The sequence below is a fragment of the Centropristis striata genome, chromosome 22 (assembly GCF_030273125.1).
Source record: "Centropristis striata isolate RG_2023a ecotype Rhode Island chromosome 22, C.striata_1.0, whole genome shotgun sequence".
NCBI classification, from domain to species: Eukaryota; Metazoa; Chordata; class Actinopteri; order Perciformes; family Serranidae; genus Centropristis; species Centropristis striata.
Genome location: NC_081538.1, coordinates 13130047 through 13148756, shown reverse-complemented (window position 1 = coordinate 13148756; position 18710 = coordinate 13130047). Strand labels below are relative to the sequence as shown.

General features: G+C 36.2%; 1 protein-coding gene across 1 annotated transcript in view; it reads left to right on the top strand.

Moving 5' to 3' along the window:
* hmga2 (high mobility group AT-hook 2) overlaps positions 1-6767 on the top strand; it is a 73956-nt gene extending 67189 nt beyond the window's left edge. The window contains exon 5 of the mRNA XM_059325835.1: positions 6236-6767. Coding sequence (XP_059181818.1) covers positions 6236-6283 — 48 coding nt within the window. The 3' untranslated portion in view covers positions 6284-6767. The remainder of the gene's footprint in view (positions 1-6235) is intronic.
* Positions 6768-18710: the final 11943 nt, after the last annotated feature.

The following is an 18710-nucleotide window of genomic DNA, read 5'->3' as shown; positions in this document are numbered from 1 at the left end:
TTTGGTCCAACATAAAATGTGATTTTGAAACTTTTTTTTACTTTCAAAACACTATCATGCTCAATCAAGAATTTTAAATGTTGCAAATGTGCATTAATTTCAGAGTACACTGAGACATTAAACTGCATAATTTTCAATTAAATTCTGGAAAAGTTAGTGTGTTCTAAAACTTTTGACCAGTAGTGTAATTAAGACATTAATTATATAGTTGTCAGTTACAATACAGGAGATAACGAAGGTGGAAGTTAAACCTATGATTAGAATAGTCACTCTTATCACTCTTACATTGGGCTCACTTCTGAAGGGAATTACATAGTGAGAATAAACTATTCCTCATTTTTCTGGGGACTCCCTGGAACTCCCTCAAGGACCCCTGGAAGCCCCTGGACACCTGGATGAGAACCAATGTTTTAGCCTCTGCCAAGGCAACTCTCCTCAACTTCTTGCTGAATATCATTGAACGATATATATCCCGATATTTTTTATCACAAAGTGAGAGCAAATGTTCAGTTAAAGTCAAAGCCAAATATGACATGTCACTAGTAGTTTTGTTGAAACTTTTTATTTTATTCTTTATATTTCTTTTCTTTTATTTATTTATTATACATTCTGTATAACAGGAGGACCTTTTTTTCCTTCAAATCAAAGCTCCATAAAGTGCACATTTAAATAAAAATATATCTTTAAAAAAATAGCCTATGAAATAAAATAGGCCAAACTTTTTCCAAAATAAAAATATTGATATAAGAAAAGATGAACGAACATTACAAAATAACTAAATATGACAAACCCTAGTAAGGGCAGCATTTATATATAAAGAAATATATATTTTTAAACTTTATTGATATATGTGATATGGTCTAATTCCATATCACATTTAAAAATATATGTACTTTTTAATAGATAGATATATCTTTTATATGGATATATCGCCCAGCCCTAGAATAATGCTTTTTCAAGTTTACTTAAAAAGTGTGGTTTGAGCAGCTATGCAGACTTTTGTCTTCAGATGTGGTGAGTTTAGTAGTCTCGTTTGAACACTGTATGGTTTTAAACCTAACTGAGGCTGGATCATGTGTTGACAGGAAATTAAAATATGAATCGTTTGTTGTAAAATTGATCAATTAGGGTTTGGGAATCCCCCGACAAACAATACAGTCCTGCTAAGTCTAAAAGTGCTTGATGATGATCTGTTTGGTAGTAAAAACCATCACAAGGTTAAGTAAATATCCGTTGTAGCCATGGATATATTCTTTGTAGTACAAAAAGTGTTTGAAAAACTGTATGGCAATATCATTAGAGCTTATTTTTTGTCCATGCTACCACCACCCTTTTCCTCTCCTGCTCTCATTTGCCCTTGTCACACATGGTAGCATTTAGCAGGCCTTTCAAGACTGAAGTGTGTGCACTAATGAATGGAGTTGGAGGTGCACCACCACGGCCTGGGAAAGTAAGAGGGTTATAAATTGTGTCAGTTAGCCTCCCTGGATAAAAAGAAGCCATGTGGAAAATGAAATCCATTTCATCTGAGGAGAGAGGAGGAACATGTTTTTTCTACCCCCCCGTTGTTGTCACAGTGGTCAACATGCACTTTGAAAAACCAAGCTCCACTTCTTCTGGGAAAAGTGTGAATTTGGGGTTTGGGAGCCACCATTTTCACCTTGTTCATCTACAGCGCACATACTGTACACTGAAAAAAGTACAACCTTGCTCAAACTAAAAAAAATTATGTCCAGATATCACATCGAAAATATTTGACTTCATAGAATCTAAATTGAGTAACTTCTTATGACCTGATTATTTTATGTTGATGTAAACAATAATACTGCACTTGACTCAACCTTAATTCTTTGGCTTGATTCAAATTATTTTCTTAACATTTTAGTTATTGAACCAAACTAATACATTTATATTGAACCAACCTAATATATTCACTTTTAACTGAATTAATGTTTCCATTGACACCAGTTAATTTATTTACATATACCCAAACTATATTTTTCACATTTTATTTGACTTAACTAATTTTTGTTTCCCACCTTATAAACTCTATAAAAAGACCCTTGGTCAAACATATGAACTATATGCAACATATTACATACACGGTCTGACTGACTTTCCACTCAAACTAAAAATACTACCTGCAGGTCATGAAGAAGAAAAAAAACTTGAGAGAAATCAAAAACTCTCACTTTTGGGTCCTTAGGACGTATATTTAGTTCAGTATAAATCAAACTTGATGTCTCTAAATGCAAAAAGAATGAGTTTTACAATCAAATCAATAATTTTATCCTCTTTTAAATGGCAGTTATTAGTTTGAATGAACAACTGCATGTTACACTTTTTTCAGTGTAATGTTGATGAACATAATGTAGCCTTCATTTGCACTACTGTGTATATATGTGTATGTATATATATATATATATATATATATATATATATATATATATATATATAAAAATGACTTCTTCTTCTTTGAGTTGAAAACCCACCGAGCCGACTACACACACTTCTGGAATCTGAAAACATACTTTTTCCAGTGATAGCAGTATCTTGGGTAAACATTTGAATAAACTTCCTTAAATAGTATAAGAAAGATGCTCCTTATACGTTCAGATCTTGCCTCATAATCAAAATGTTTATACATTTTCCTCAGTATCAAAAGTAGTTCAGGTCATTGTTGTCTTTACAGTGCAGACAGAACCTTTTCTTCATGATTTTAATGGAATAGATACAAATACAGGCACAGAAACAGATTTAGAGAGGAGCTTTATGTTAAATCCCAATCGTTAGGAAGCCTTGTCACCATCTGTATGACATAACCCCATAATCTACAAGTATAAAAGGAGTTTAACACCTATTTTTTACTGGCTGTGGAACGAAAGCAGCACATCAGTAATACAGCAGCTGCAGCATCAGTCCTCTAATGGTGTCTTCTATAGGCTGCATAAAAGAAGTAGACGTAGCCACTGAGACATCACCCATTGGTTTGTAGACTACAGTTTTGAATGCCATTTTGTTTTTGTGAAGCCAGAAATTACCATATTTAAATGACAGGGTGGCTACAAGCCTGGTGGGGTCGAAGTTCCAAGACGAAAGCACAGACACCACCCAAAAACAAGTTTACGGCAAGGTTACTATAGTTAACGAAAACTAACGAAATAACAAAAACTAGAATTGAAAAAACTTTTTGTTAACTGAAATAAAAATAAAAACGAGAGTTTTTACAAAAACGATAACTAACTGAAACTGTATTATGTGGTTACGAAACTAACTAAAATTATAGTGAAAATGTCATATTTGTCAACTTTTATCATACATAAACCTTTTTAGTTGATGTGAAACATATTTCATCTATCTGGTTTTATGACTTAATAAACTTATTGGGGCTGAGATGGATCAGACAAAGGAAATAAAGGCAACATTTATTGTGACCTTATTGAATCTCGCACCCAACAAATACCCCATTACAAAAAACTAAAACTAACGCTAAAACTAAACTAAAACTAAACTAAAAACTAATTAAAACTAGCAAACACACTCTAAAAACTCTTAAAACTAACTGAATTTGAAAAAAAAAATTGACAACAAAATTAAAACCAAAATTAATGAAAAATCCAAAACTATTATAACCTTGGTTTAAGGCTGTTCAGATCCACACAGTTCCACGGATACACATTGCTGTAGGGCTCTATCCTGATTGACAGGTTGCTGTGATAGTTACTTGTTAATCGCAAGGTAGGCCTAAATCATACCTCATTCATGTCTATTTTACTCTAAATGGTAACATAATTAATGAAATTAACATCATGCTGTATTGAAGAAGACATCTATAGCATTGGACTTCTTTTTTTAACCAGTGGAGTCGCCCCTTGCTGGCTATAAGAAAGAATGCAAGTTTTTAGGCACTTCTGCACTGGCTTCACTTTTCAGTGTCTACAGTGATACCACACCATATAAATATAAAGAAAACATGAATAATTGTTCAGACAACAGCTATGCATGTCAAGCAAAACTTAAACTCTAGCTGATTTGTAGCTGATTCTTCTTATATCTCTGGGGCACTGACACGCTCTGATAGATACTGGGTGTTGCAAACCTGTTGAATGTATACTAATAGTACCATTTTTTTGGTTAATAAAAAAAAAAAAAGATATAGCATGTCAAACTAGGACGTGTAGCAAATGTGCCATAAAGCTGCAAAAAAAGGGAATATAATGTGTAGAAAGAGCAAAAACCAATGTGTTTTAATCCCACTAACAACCTTGTGGGGCATTAACATAAATAAATGTGGCCTTGACCTGACTTAATCGTTAATCAGGACCATAGCAGCTTAATGGTTCTGCATCAGGAATGTCTCATCATGCACATGAGTATTTCCTGTCAAAGGTTAACCATTCACTTTGTGACCATGTTGAATTTAGTTGCTTCATTAACCTTATGAACAAGTAACTGAACAGCTCTGGTTGTAGTCATCATCATCCTTAACCGAGACTGTAAGCCACTCTGGTATGCAACAAGATAAATTATACCATAATCTGTGTAAATTCTCAATTCTGATTAGCAGCGCAGTGTCTATTAATGCCTGACGATGGACACCAACTGAGCAGTTCTAGTTATAATAATAACCTACAATATCATGCACATGAGTATTTCCTGTCAAAGGTTAACTTGTAATAATGCCCACAAACGTAATAAGCCACAAATGTAATGAAAATCTGCAGCTTTTAATGCATTAATCCCACAAACGTAATACAATTTCCATAAACATGATAGCTGCTGCCTACTACAAATGTAACACAAGATTTCCCACAAATGTAATAACTATTGCGTTTGCAGGGAACAACACACACCATTTGTAAAAGCCGATGGAGCAGTGTTGCCAACTTAGCAACTTTGTTGCTATATTTAGCAACTTTTCAGACCCCCTTAGCGACTATTTTTCAAGAAAGCGACTGGAGACAAATCCAGCGACTCCTTCTTACTCTTCTTAACGAGCGCTAACGAGCCGGAGGCCGGCTTGTTAAGAAGAGCCGCCATTAGCGGCAGTTAGCTACAGTTAGCTCTGTAGCAGTACAGTGTGTATGTGCTGCTGCTGCAGGAGGTGTTCACTTAGCGATCTCTGTTTGTTTACAACAAGCACCGGACACTCTGTGCACAGTTAGCGATGCCGTTAATTCACAATGTTCACTATGTTTATGATCAGTAGAGAAGCTGTGCATAATTAGCCATGCTGCTTTCAGCTGCTGACGTTGTGCACAGTTAGCTACAAAAACCATACGTCACCTCCAGAGTCTCTAAATCCCTATGAGGGCTATCTTGTAGTGGAGACACACAGAGTGAGTGGACTTTTGAGGGGGTGTGTCCTGAGACTTTCCTGGTGGCCACTTTTCCCTCTAAAGGGTACAGGCTGTATACATATGTGTATATGTGGGAGTTGGAGTGTGTAAGCCTGAGACCCGCATTTGCCCAGTACCTAATCAGTCCTCATCTAAGGGAATCCATGTGCCCAACATGTAAAAGGCTCCCCATTGACTTTACATTGACATTGTTTTTCGGTGTTAAGAAGTCATGGTCATTTTGTGAGATCAATAGATAATAGAGACAATTGCAGAGTGGTCTGAGAACTTTTGCAGGTGCCAGGACTTGGAATTGTATCTGAAGTCTGAGCACTGCAAAAAAGGTGTGTCTAAAAACAAGATAAAAACACTAAATCTGAGGGAAATGATCTTGCTGCATAGACAGATAATTTCACTTGGCAAGATTTCCTAAATTAAGATTATTAAATCTAGAAATAAGCATGTTGAACGCTTAAAATGAGAAATTAACTCTTAAAACAAGATAAATTAAAGGTGCAATCAGCGATGAACTGGCCCGAGCAGAGTGACCTGATGATTATTTGTTTCTTACCAAGATAAAAAATAAACTTTAGATTTAGAAGTGTTAGATCTTGTTTTAAGAGTTGATTTCTTATTGTAAGCATTCGACATGCTTATTTCTAGATTTAACAATCTTAATTTAAGAAATCTTGTCAATCTGTCCATGCAGCATAATATACATATATACACACACACACACACACACACACGCGCGCGCACACACACACACACACACACACACACACACACACACACACACACACACACACACACACAGAATATGTATGTATAATAGGCATTCTGCAACAGAACTGAGATTTTTAAATTAACATAGACCATCTTGTTTTTTATAACAGGAAGAAGAGGAAGAAGAAGAGGCTGGAGAGTCCCCAGAGGAGGACTAAGCTACCACATCATAAAATCTCTACCTCATTCAGCTGTCAGGTCTTTCAAAGGGAAAAGACTGCCTTGACCACTTACTTTTGACTTTTTCCACATGCTATTTTACAGTTAGAGAATTTCCATCTTTGCTCTGTCACTGAACTGGCAGACATGTTCACTATACACCTGCATCTTTAAATTCCTTCGATACATTTTTACCTAGATAGAACAGAATGCAGCAAAAACAAAATTTTAATCATTGTACTGCTGCTCACTCTTATTGGCTGAACAGATAATCAGGCATTAGGCAGACAGTTCATCAGGTCTGTACAACACACTTACACTCCTCAAAGAGAATGAAAACAAACAGACGGACACAACGAGTAATTAATCCTCAGAGCATCATCATCTCAACATGAGTGAGAGTACAGTATGAGGGTGTATTATCATTTTACACCGTTATACTTAGGTGCGTATCACATACACTCATACTTCCACTGCATCTCTCTCTCTCATGGACACACACACACACACACACACACACACACACACACACACACACACACACACACACACACACATTCTTGTACTTCTATCTTTGTGAGGACCCTCATTGGACCAGTGAATTCCCTAGCAAGGTTATAATAGTTTTGGATTTTTCATTAGTTTTAGTTTTGATTTCGTTGTGAATTTTTGTTTTCAAATTCAGTTAGTTTTAATGAGTTTTTAGAGTGAGTTTGCTAGTTTTAGTTTCGTATTATTTTTTTAAATGCTTAGTTTAAGTTTAGTTTTTATTAGTTTTAGTTTTCTGTAATGGGGTATTTGTTTGGTGGGAGAGTAAAAGAGGTCACAGTAAATTTTGCCTTTATTTCCTTTGCCTTACCCATCTTCATTATGGATGAAAAAAGTTGACAAAGACGAAAACAAAGGACATTTTCACTATAATTTAGTTAGTTTTGTAACCACACAATACAGTTCCAGTTAATTATCATTATCACGTAACCTTTAACACTTAAAACAAAGTCTGAAATCTCAAAAAAGCCTTAAAAAATGAAATTTCCTCACTTTGCAAAAATGTCCTCACTCTGTTGGTTAAAAACGTGTTGTGGTCCTCACTAGGAAGTACAAGAACACACACACACACACACACACACACACACACACACACACACACTCTTTCACATACCCTGTCACTGTTGACTGATTCTCCAGACACTGATGGCAGAAAAGAGACTTGGTCAGTCTGGTTTTGTCATACAGACATGCAGGACAACTGTCTGTTGTTCCAATATATCAGTGTTGGCTCTCAAACAAACCAACCCACCCACCCCTCACCCAAACTGGTGTCAGGCCACCAAACACAGGGAGACACAGAGCTTTATCCATCATGTTGGCTTAAAGACATTAAAATAAAAAGAAAGCACACCTAATTCACCCAATGGGGTAAATCCACTGTGCTGTCTGGGCTCTGGACATCTTGTGAAATAAGTTTTACTTCACTGCAAGTTCTCATACCCAACCACGCTCTTAATCAAACAAGTTTAGGATTAATTGCTTGAATCTGAACTCCAGAATTTGTTTTAGATGATTATTTTGCCGGATCAATGTTAATTACAATAATTTATACCCATTACCTTTCTGGTAAATTCCACTGATTTACAGAAATGAAAATAATAATGCAAGAGGCAATGCTGGAACACTTAATAGGCATTCGATCAAAATGTCAGAGCACAGGGCATTGTTTCAAAGGATGGTTGTTAAATGTAAATTAAATGACAGTTTAGGCAACTAATAATCTTTATACACTATACTGCCCTATAAAGTCTATCTGCAGTAACTACATTTTTGGTCAAAATTGAGTTATGACTAAAAATGAACCGCTTGATGATTGTTTTATCTTGTGACAAAGTTTTAGATTTCAATTTTGCTTTATTTCAGAGAAATAATGATATAAAAATCATAAAATTCAACATAAAACCAAGCAGTAATTGCACTTACCATGGTCTGCTTTGGATATATATACTAATTTAAACATAAAAATAATGGAAATGATGAGTTTATTTGAAAGGGAAATGATTATCTAGATATTGATGAAGTTAAAAAGTGAGAAAAAATTATATTAAGACTAAAATATAAAATTTCTTTAGTCTAAAATACGCAGACATTTTTCAAGACACTGATAACAAAATTAATTTGAAAATGTTTATTCACTGAAAACAAAATATAAAAGCTGTAAGAAGACAACAACATTGTGGTTACTCCACTGTGTTTTTCCATTACTATTAGAACCAATTTGGCTGGCCAGTTAAAACAGGTTTATAAACTTTACACCAGTTTTTCTCAGTTTTACCTTTTGCGTAGTTACTGCAGTTAGACTTTGTAAGCTGCATTTGTAATAACTGGCCACAGATCTCCAAAAAATAGTAGGAATAATAATATTTAACGCATGATTTAGTAAATGCAGTGACATGTTAAATGAGGAACTGAGTCATTTAGTTTTAGTCAATTCAAAAAAACTGAACCTAAATAGAATTAATAAGGAATCTGAAAGGATCCAGATACAATTAAGGAATCTATAAATTGCTACCATAACCCAACCCTGAAATTGCAGCTGTTACCCTATAATGGCTGGTGTTCAATCTGAATCAATTCATTTACTGGAAGAGTGGGACAACATTAAAGTCAAATTGATCATCATGGTTGCTACCTTGAAAGTAAATGACAAGTTATTGGTCATATTGAGCTGTGCACATCCATCCCCAATCTGCATATTTGAAAATGTAGCATTACTTTGATACATCCAAAACATCAAAGTTCGGGTGTGGTTTTCAAAGAAGCGATCTAGATTGCACAAAGTTATTTTTCCTTTTCAGAACATCAAGAGAAATGATATAGTACACTCTACTCTAGCACTGCAAAAACCAACTAACAAAAAATAAGAAATAAATAACTAGAATTTAGAAAATACATGCTCGAAACAAGTAAAATTAATGTGAAAATCGTCAAAATGATGAGAAAAAAGTTGAAGTCACCGGAAATGATTCAAAATGAGAGAAGTCGAAATCAGGAAAAAAAAAGTCAAAATAACGAGAAAATAATCTGTAATGAAAAAAAGTTAAAGTCACAAGAAAATGTCAAAATGAAAAGAAAAAAGTCTTACAGTGCAGTAAGAATATTTTTCTTTGTAAGAATTCTTTAAATCAGTAAAAAATATCTAGGCACTGGAAAAACCAATGATATGTTGAAATGATAAGTCCAAATCTACTTATTTTGGGCAATTGTGGCTTGAATAGCCCGACTGTAACATTAAAATAAGCCAGTAATACTTGAAACAAGCACATTTTGGTGGTAGAAAATCGTTAATTGGAACCAATATTTTAGGTAAAAACTCATTCAACAGTTGAATAGCTTGAAAAGCTTGAAAAAGCTCACAATGTCAATCCTAAAAACAAGTCTTTAAACAATAACATAATTAAAATAAGCACATAAAGCTATGGTCAGTAGGTAAATTACACTCAAAACAATATAATTGTTATAATTGTTAAAAGATACTATTAGATATAGGAATAAAATACTTGGTAAGCTGCATGTTTTTTGCAGTGATAATGCTTTAATTTAAAGCTTTAATCAGAAGCCAACATGAGCTCTGCTCTGCTCTCCCTGTTCTCAGTGGACTGACACACCTCTTTTACTGTTCTAGAAACCGATAAAAACTCTTCTGCATCAGACTACTGTATACCATTTGTTCAGATTGACATTAACAAGCTTCACCTAGTTTGTTGTTTGTGCAACATAGCTTTAAAACCATGATTCCATCATTGGTGTCACACTGCAAAGAAATCCACAGACTTGCAAAAAAAACACAAACCTCAAGAACAAAAACCACAAGAACAAAACACACATTACCTCATGACACACTTGATACCTGGATTTAGTGGCAGCGTGACAATGGATGACTCATCACGCACTGTAACTTCAGGAAGCCTTTCTGGTCACTGATATGCAATATCCTCTCATGATTTCAAACTACCTCTGACTCAGCACAACCAGCTAATGAACACTCAGTATACACAAACACATGGCCAGTAAGGCAGTGTGCGTTCAGATATTTGTGTTGTAACTGTACACTAAAGCGAGGTCATGCCGGTTGGTTGTTGTCTCGTCATGGAGGAACAGCAAATTGTCTGCAACTGTTTTGTTTGATTCAGTCAGGTAAACATAACGTAATCCATAAAGAAGCAAAAGTCAGATATGACAGAGCCATGTGCATCAACATTAAAGGAAACTTCAGCTGTTTATTTTTTTAAACTTGTGATCATGTTTCCTGTTGGTTATGACCACCCAGGCAGAATACATCACTGCCCAGTGTAATGCATTTTAATTGGTTCCCACATAAGGCAGTGAAAGTGACTCACTGCTACTAATATTGATACATTTTTCTGCGTTTTCTAGATCCATTGGTTAAACTGAAGACGTGTTTTCTTGTCTCCAACTCTGTTGTAAAGAGTTGCCAATGGGCAATGGGCTTAAATGTCATAATGACTTTCAGGCAACAGGTTGCTATAAAAAATAAGCAGAATGGTTCCTTTAATTGGACCCTAACTCTAAAGCCTGCAATCCAACTTTCACAGTTACGATATCCATATGTCCAGAATTTAAAATGCTTCAAAAGTAATGGGTGTTCACATCAGACGCAAAGTCAATTTTATGTGCGGCGCACTTCCATAAAAAGTCAACGCAAAGACACGAAGAGGTTTTACATTTCTAAATTGCGAAATTTGCAGTCCTGCAATGTAATTCTGCAACACGAGTTGAAAATTTTCAACATGAGGGAGAAATTTGCTGTGTCAAGAAAACCTGTCACCATTGAGATTCTGCACAGCATAGCCCTGATGGATCCCAACTCCATTCACAAAACAAACATTTTAAAAGTTGTTTGCTTGTTTGTCTGGTAAACAGACCTGACAAACATGAATTCAGACGTTTTACACATCAGCATTGTGATGTTATTATTTTGGCCTACTTTTGATTCATTTATTGCGTTTAAATCACAGAAAAAAATGTTTATTCCAGGATCATAACAGTGCTGTACTGGCAGTCATCCAGACACACTTCTTGGAGAACACTGCAAAAAAAGGTATGTCTAAAACCAAGATAAAAACACTAAATCTGAGGGAAATGATCTTGATGCATGGACGGATAATTTCACTTGACAATATTTCTTAAATTAAGATTTAATTAGATTAAGATTAAGATTGTTAAATCTAGAAATAAGCATGTTGAACACTTAAAATAAGAAATTAAATGATAAATGATGATATTCGGCCAATTAAAACAGGAGCTAATGTCAAATATATTTAGTATAAAAATATAGAACTAGATATTATCCTCATTTTACCTGTTATATGTTATATTTGCAACCTGTGTTCGTATCTGCAACATTTAAAATTCTGTGTTTCGAAACACACATTTTTAAGATCAGATTTTATGTTTTCCTTTGTTTCTTTTGGGTACAAAATTTTGATCAAGTAAGTCAAAGTTACAAATTAATTAAGAGTTTTTAACTGATTTTTTAACAGACATAATAGCCCAAGATTTCAGAGGGTTAAAATAAGAAATGAACTCTTAAAACAAGATAAATTAAAGCTGCAAGCAGCGATGAACTGGCCCGAGCAGAGTGCACTGACAATTATTTGTTGCTTACCAAGATAAAAAAAAAAACTTTAAATTTGAAAAAAAGAGTTAATTTCTTATTTTAAGAATACAACATGCTTATTTCTAGATTTAACAATCTTAATTTAAGAAATCTTGTCAAGTGAAATTATCTGTCCATGCAGCAAGATCATTTCCCTCAGACTTAGTGTTTTTATCTTGTTTTTAGACACCTTTTTTGCAGTGAAGGTGATGAAATTCACTGAGCTGTGAACACTCCTGGATGATATTAATAATCCTGACATCATGGCGTTTGGTTTTCTGATGTATCAGGGATTCAACAATATGCACAAAGCAGAAATCATGGTTACTTTGGCCAATTTTGATTACATAAAATTTTTTTACTTTGTTTACACCCTTGTGTCTTGCGCGAGTAGCATGAACAAACATACATTAAATGTGATCCCATGTTCACACATGGACGCAGAAGTTTGTTGCACGTCTGGTGGGAACACAGTATCACACTAAAAGTAATTTCTTTTACAAAGTTTCAACACACGGATGCAGTCTTTAGAGTTGGTCTCCATCATCACTTGGCACTGACTGGCCTGACATTTACTTCTTTAGAGATTCCTGGAAAAAGCCTCGATTCAGTGGTCTGATTTTTTATACTTAAAACACAAAAGCAGCTAACATATTAAGTACTGTTTTTACTTATTTACCTTAATGTTAATTTGTATCTAAACATTGTAATGAAACATATTTAGCCTTATCTGCAAACTGGGACTTCTGTTTGACAAACTGTTAACTTGAATTTATTTTGTTCTGATTTACACAATGGTTTAATAAGGATCAAGTGTTTGTATGACACTACATGGTATAACTACAAATGTTTTTTTTTTTTTTGGCTTTGAATAGTTAGAGTTGTTTTTCCTGAGTTATGTACTACCTATATATGTACAGTACCTCAAACAGACCGTAAAAAATGGGCTAATCAATTGAGAAGTACCTACCTCCAGTCTCTTTATTCTCAGTATGAGTTATATTGATGTATGATATGATCTATATCAGGACTGCAGAAGCTCCTCACTTAAAGTATTGTATCAGATCAAGTCTTCAATCTCAGTACATTTGGATTCTCACCTTCAAAGTGACTTTCAGGTTTTTAAACAGATATGTTTGGATTTTGTATATTGTATTCATGAATATGTTTTCTTGTTTTTAATTAGTAGGTATCGATATACTTGATTAGCTGTTTTGTGTACTTCACACAAATGTGATTTTCTTTTCTTGTGATATGGTTAAACCAGATGTATATGGAAATGCTTTTTACTTAGTGATGGATTATATCATTTTTCACCTGTCACCATGGCAACCTTTGAAAAGTTAACATGGTATTTTAAACTGGGCCTGAGGTAGAGCCTCAGAGGAGCTACATTGATCCTGTCAGCCTGTCTTCATTAGCAGCACCAGTATGGATCAGCGGCAACTTAATACAATTTGTGCTAAACTCTCACCAAACAACAACCTGCACAGCGTTCTGGACCATAAAGGTGTCTTCAAACTGTACTGTACTCTACTGTATGGGTGTAGAGAGGTAGGTTGGCGTGGAAGAAGTTAGACCCCTTTTCAACCAACATGAACCTAGTTCTTTTGCTGGGCTGGCGCTGGTTAGCAGTTGGTTCAACCTTCGCAATCCAGTTTTCTTCTCCACAGGCTCGAGAGCCATGTCATTAAGTCATTGTATATGTCTGCTTATGTCTCTGCTCTCTGCAAGCATTATAACAACAATGGCAGGATACAACGTCTCTGAACAAATGTTGCTCCTGCTTTGTGGGACTACATAAGATGTGTTTCCACTAGGGGGAAAAGTGGCCACCAGGAAAGTTTCAGGCCACACCCTCTGAAAAGTCCACTCACTCTGCGTGTCTCCACTACAAGTTAGCCCCCAGAGGGATTTAGAGACTCTGGAGGTGACGTATGGTTTACGCCATCACTAACTGTGAACAACGTCAGTAGCTGATCATAAACAAAGCAGCATGGCTAATTATGCACAGTCTCCACTGATCATAAACATAGTGATTGTGAATTAACGGTATAGCTGACTGTGCACAGAGTGACCGGTGCTTGTTGTAAACAAACAAGAGATCGCTAAGTGAACACCTCCTGTAGCAGCAGCACATACACACTGTACTGCTACAGAGCTAACCGTAGAGTACTACGTCACATCCTGCATAGCGATCTATCCAATCAGTAACCAGGCTGTTTTCAGGGGAGAAAAAAGACCCTGCTCTTCCCCAGGGACTAAAAAGAGTCCCGACAAAAGTCAGCTCCGGACTGCTCGTATTTAAATGAGGGGCGTTTCAGCGAGTGAGACCCGCCTCATTCTGGGTATTGCCCGGTAGTGGAAACAGCCCTATTAACATCCAAACATGACTGTTACAACACATTTGTGCTGCTCACCTTGAATACTATGGATGGCGATTACGTTCTTATTAATACTGAAAACGCTAGCCCATTAAGGCTAACCCGTATCAGTCACATTGCAGTTAAACAAATAAAATAAAATGAATGATGCACGTAGTTGGTCTTGTTGGTCCCAATTATCCCGCCCCCAGTCCCTGACGTAAGCGGATCCTGGTTCATGACCAGCAAACAGTAGATGCCGATCTGGAACCAGTTTTCCTGGCAGAGAGCCGGTCCTTTGGCCGTTGAAAAGCGTTCAAGAACCAGCCCTGGAACTGCCTTGGTCAATAAGGGGTATTATATACTCCAATGGCTTTAAGTTTATTTTTAATGCTGTAAAATGTTAAGGTTTAGGCACCAAAACCACTTCCTTAAGGTTAGAGACACATGAAAAGTTTTCAACACCTTGCTGACATGTGACCACAACACCTTGTTGACACGCGAGGACTGTTGTACCCTTAAACACGTGGTGTAAAACTGTTCCTTAAGGATAGGAAAAAGAAAACTCTACTTGCGGACAAAACCTCCAGCAACCAAGCACGAATACCAGCCTCCTGGTTGAAAAAGCAGTGGTTTGACCCATCCATCATCCATGTTTCTTACCTATGAATTCCAGCGCATTCCTTTTCATAGGAAATCATACTAACCTATAAGCCTAAATATGGTTTGAAAAACTGAATTTGAGTATAAACTGGTGGGACTAAGGCTACATTAACATGATGACGGTCTGAACAGAAGTAAAAGTAGTAAGTCTTGATTTAGAGTATCATCTGCGTAATTGGGAGCCCAGATTTGCTAAAATTAGCAAAAAATATTAAACCAGCTGTATAGAAGTTTGATTTTGTTTTCAGGGGTTCAGGTCATCTGTCTAATGGGCTTTCAGTCCAATGGGACATTTTTTGGACTATTGGGGTTTCGAAAAACCCATGGTCAAATGATTCCTCTGAACAAATCTTAGCATACTAAGGCTACGTTTACCTGATGACAGTCTGAAGAGAAGACGCAAAAGTGGCGTCGCGTCTTCACTTTTTATTCCGCGTTTAGACGAGCGTTTTCGGGAGGAAATCTGCGTGCATGCGGTGACGCAAAAGTGTGTTTAATTCGATTGGGTGTGCATGCCAGGCGGCATCACTTAACCATAAGAGCATCTCTGGGCATTTTTAAGCCCCAAAAACGGCATCACCGTCGAAACGAAAGGCACTTCCGATATAACAATATTTTGTTTTACTTGCAAGCGTCCTTGTGTAAACGGGGCCTAAATGACAAGTTAATGAAATATTTCCATCATCGTCAATAACTAACATAACCAGACACTGTGCAGGTTACACTGTTTCTAATAACCCAATCAATCCAAACAGAGAGAATCACAAGCTGCTGTTAAGGAATACTAAATAAACTGGGTGCTACTGTTGATGCAGGGTGATCAATGATGATCATGATCAGTAGCTTTGAACGAACGGCTTTGAAACAGACAGGCTTCATCATTTAACACCACACCATCCATCAGCTAGACAGACCCTGTGTAGACCTGGTGTTAGCATGAGACATGTTAATGTATCACATGATAACACCAAGTGTACATGGGGTCTAAGTGACACCACTGAGCTCAACAAGCTCCAAGTTTTGAGCTTTTTAAGATCGTCATTTCCTCCAGAGACGTGGACTTGAGTTCACCTGCTAATGTTCTCTGGAGGTGATGCTACCTCGCTGTTGGGCAGAATGATTGTAGAAGCTGTCGAAAAGCTTTCAGCTCTGGGAGTCTTAATGAAGTTGATTTTTTCTCTTCATGCTATCATGTTCTAGTACAATCGAATACACATTACTACCTCCAGAAAGGCCTATTTTTACCTCATTTTCAAACTTAAATACTGTTTTAAAATCAGGTGTCCGAGAGCATATGGAGAACATTTTAAAATTTTATATATATATAGTTTATTTTTGTGGGGGATGAATTTTATAAGACTGTTTTCTCTGTCTCTCAGTCACCATTAGGTAAGACTGGACATGTAACCTTTGAAAAGGATTTTTCTGACCTTATGCAATGTTTTGTAGTTAGCTGTGAGGGACGTGGAGAGATTTCCCAGCTCTCCCTCTGCCTTGCTCCTTCTGTATCATTTCATGTCTTCTACAGTATCTAACTCTTATTGCTTTCTCTATCCACATAGTATTACTGTCTTTTATTTCACTACAAATTTTGCTTACTTGCTAAACAAAGTCTTTATAGATATTCACCGCGTTTTATCCAGCACAATAAAAAGTATGGCATCCATAACTTAGTGTGTGACTTTTTGATTTCTATTATTTCATTTTTTATGTTTTTTACTGCGTAGAGGAATTTTATGGTGTTTGTTAAAAAGTTTGGTTGAAACCAAGGTTATTATAGTTAACGAAAACTAACGAAATGACGAAAACTAGAACTGAAAAAACATTTTCATTAACTGAAATAAAAATAAAAATGACAGTTTTAAAAAAAACGATAACTAACTAAGTGTATTTTGTGGTTACAAACTAAAATTATAGTGAAAATGTCCTTCGTTTTTGTCTTTGTCAAAAATGAAAAAGTCAACTTTTTTCATACGTAAACCTTTTGGTTGATATGAAATCTATTTCATCTATCTGGTTTGATGACTTAATAAACTAATTGGGGCTTAGATGGATAAGATAAAGGAAATATAGGAAACATTTATTGTGACTTTTTTGAATCTGGCACCCAACAAATACCCCATTACAAAAAAACTAAAACTAAACTAAAACTATTAAAAACTAAACTAAAACTAAGCATTTTCCCAAAAATAAAAACTAATTAAAACTAGCAAACTCACTCTAAAAAACTAATTAAAACTAACTGAATTTGACAACAAAAAATCACAACGAAATTAAAACGAAAACCAATGAAAAATCCAAAACTATTATAACCTTGGTTGAAACCTCTGTGTTCTGGAACAAGATCATGTCCTCATGAGATTCAGTTTCTAATATCACTACACATCCTCATATTCCATATGAAATGATCCTCCTGGATACACCAGCACACACTGCTGTTCACCCAAAAAATCACAAGCATGGAACTACTGATTGGACTGAGTTGGACTGCAGTGTGCGACAATCCATGTTGTAAAACTGAAAGAAAGAGAAAGTATGTGTGAAGCCACTTACTACTCAAAGTTTGACATGAAAACACAACATCCGAACCGGACATCACTGTGGGAGTGACTTGTCAGCATAGACTGTATATAAATAATGGACGTAGTGACTGTGATGTCACCCATTGGTTGGTGGCCCGTTGGAAGTATCGAGTTCATTGTTACACTTGTTGCCATCTTGCGGCGCCATCTTGTTTCCGATACGGGGAGCAGACCATATCTGGACTGTGGAGGAGGAGAGGGATCTGATCACTGACTACAGCCTCTCTACACCTCAACCTGACTGAGAGAAGCTGCTGCTAACTCATGTTAGCATTACCTGGAGCATTAACTGGGATGTTCCCTTTGGGGGTCATCCCTATGTTCCCCGGGTCCTATGTTCCCCGTTTTTCCCAAAAAGGGTCCTATGTTCCCCTGTAGCAATACATACCGGGGAACATAGGACCCTTTTTCTGAAAAAGGACCCTTTTTCTGAAAAAGGGTCCTATGTTCCCCACAATCTATCAGTCTTTACGGTAGACTCTCAGCATTTTTTTGCTTTTTAAATCTAAGATTACTCATGTTTGTATATTCCCTAATCATATTGTCTTGCATCGAGGCTTAGCTTTTTCCTTTTAGGGTTAGGTTAAGGTTAGGGTTAGGGCTCGTCAAACAGCCTGTAGGCCTACATAGGCCTATTTGCCATTGAATTTGGCAGTAATGGTGGAAAAATGAACAGACACAGGACCCTGCGGGAAATAAGGGTCCTATGTTCCCCAGTCTCATACAAAGAGGGGAACATAGGACCCGGGGAACATAGACACACTCCCCATTTTGGCTAGCAAAAAAAACAAAAACAAAATGTACGTTACTTACCTCAGAAAACTGAGCAGCGACCCATTGGAGTGCCTGTTAGTCCAACCAAACGCTGAACAAGACATTTTTACTGAACAAAACGTTCAAATAAACTGTCATTAAGTGAAAATACAGTGAAAGGGTCAAAGTTATGGGACCAAACCGCTAAACATCCTTTTTTATATCTATATAACGTTATATAGAACTTTATTGACACGTTGCCGTGGATACGCATTGTTCTGCTTCTCTCCTGATGACGGCTCACCTTGTTAGTGGCCTGTCAATCAAAGGTAGCCACGCCCCAAATCATACGATTCTTTATCTTCTATTTTCTTCTAAATGGGGCCATTATTTA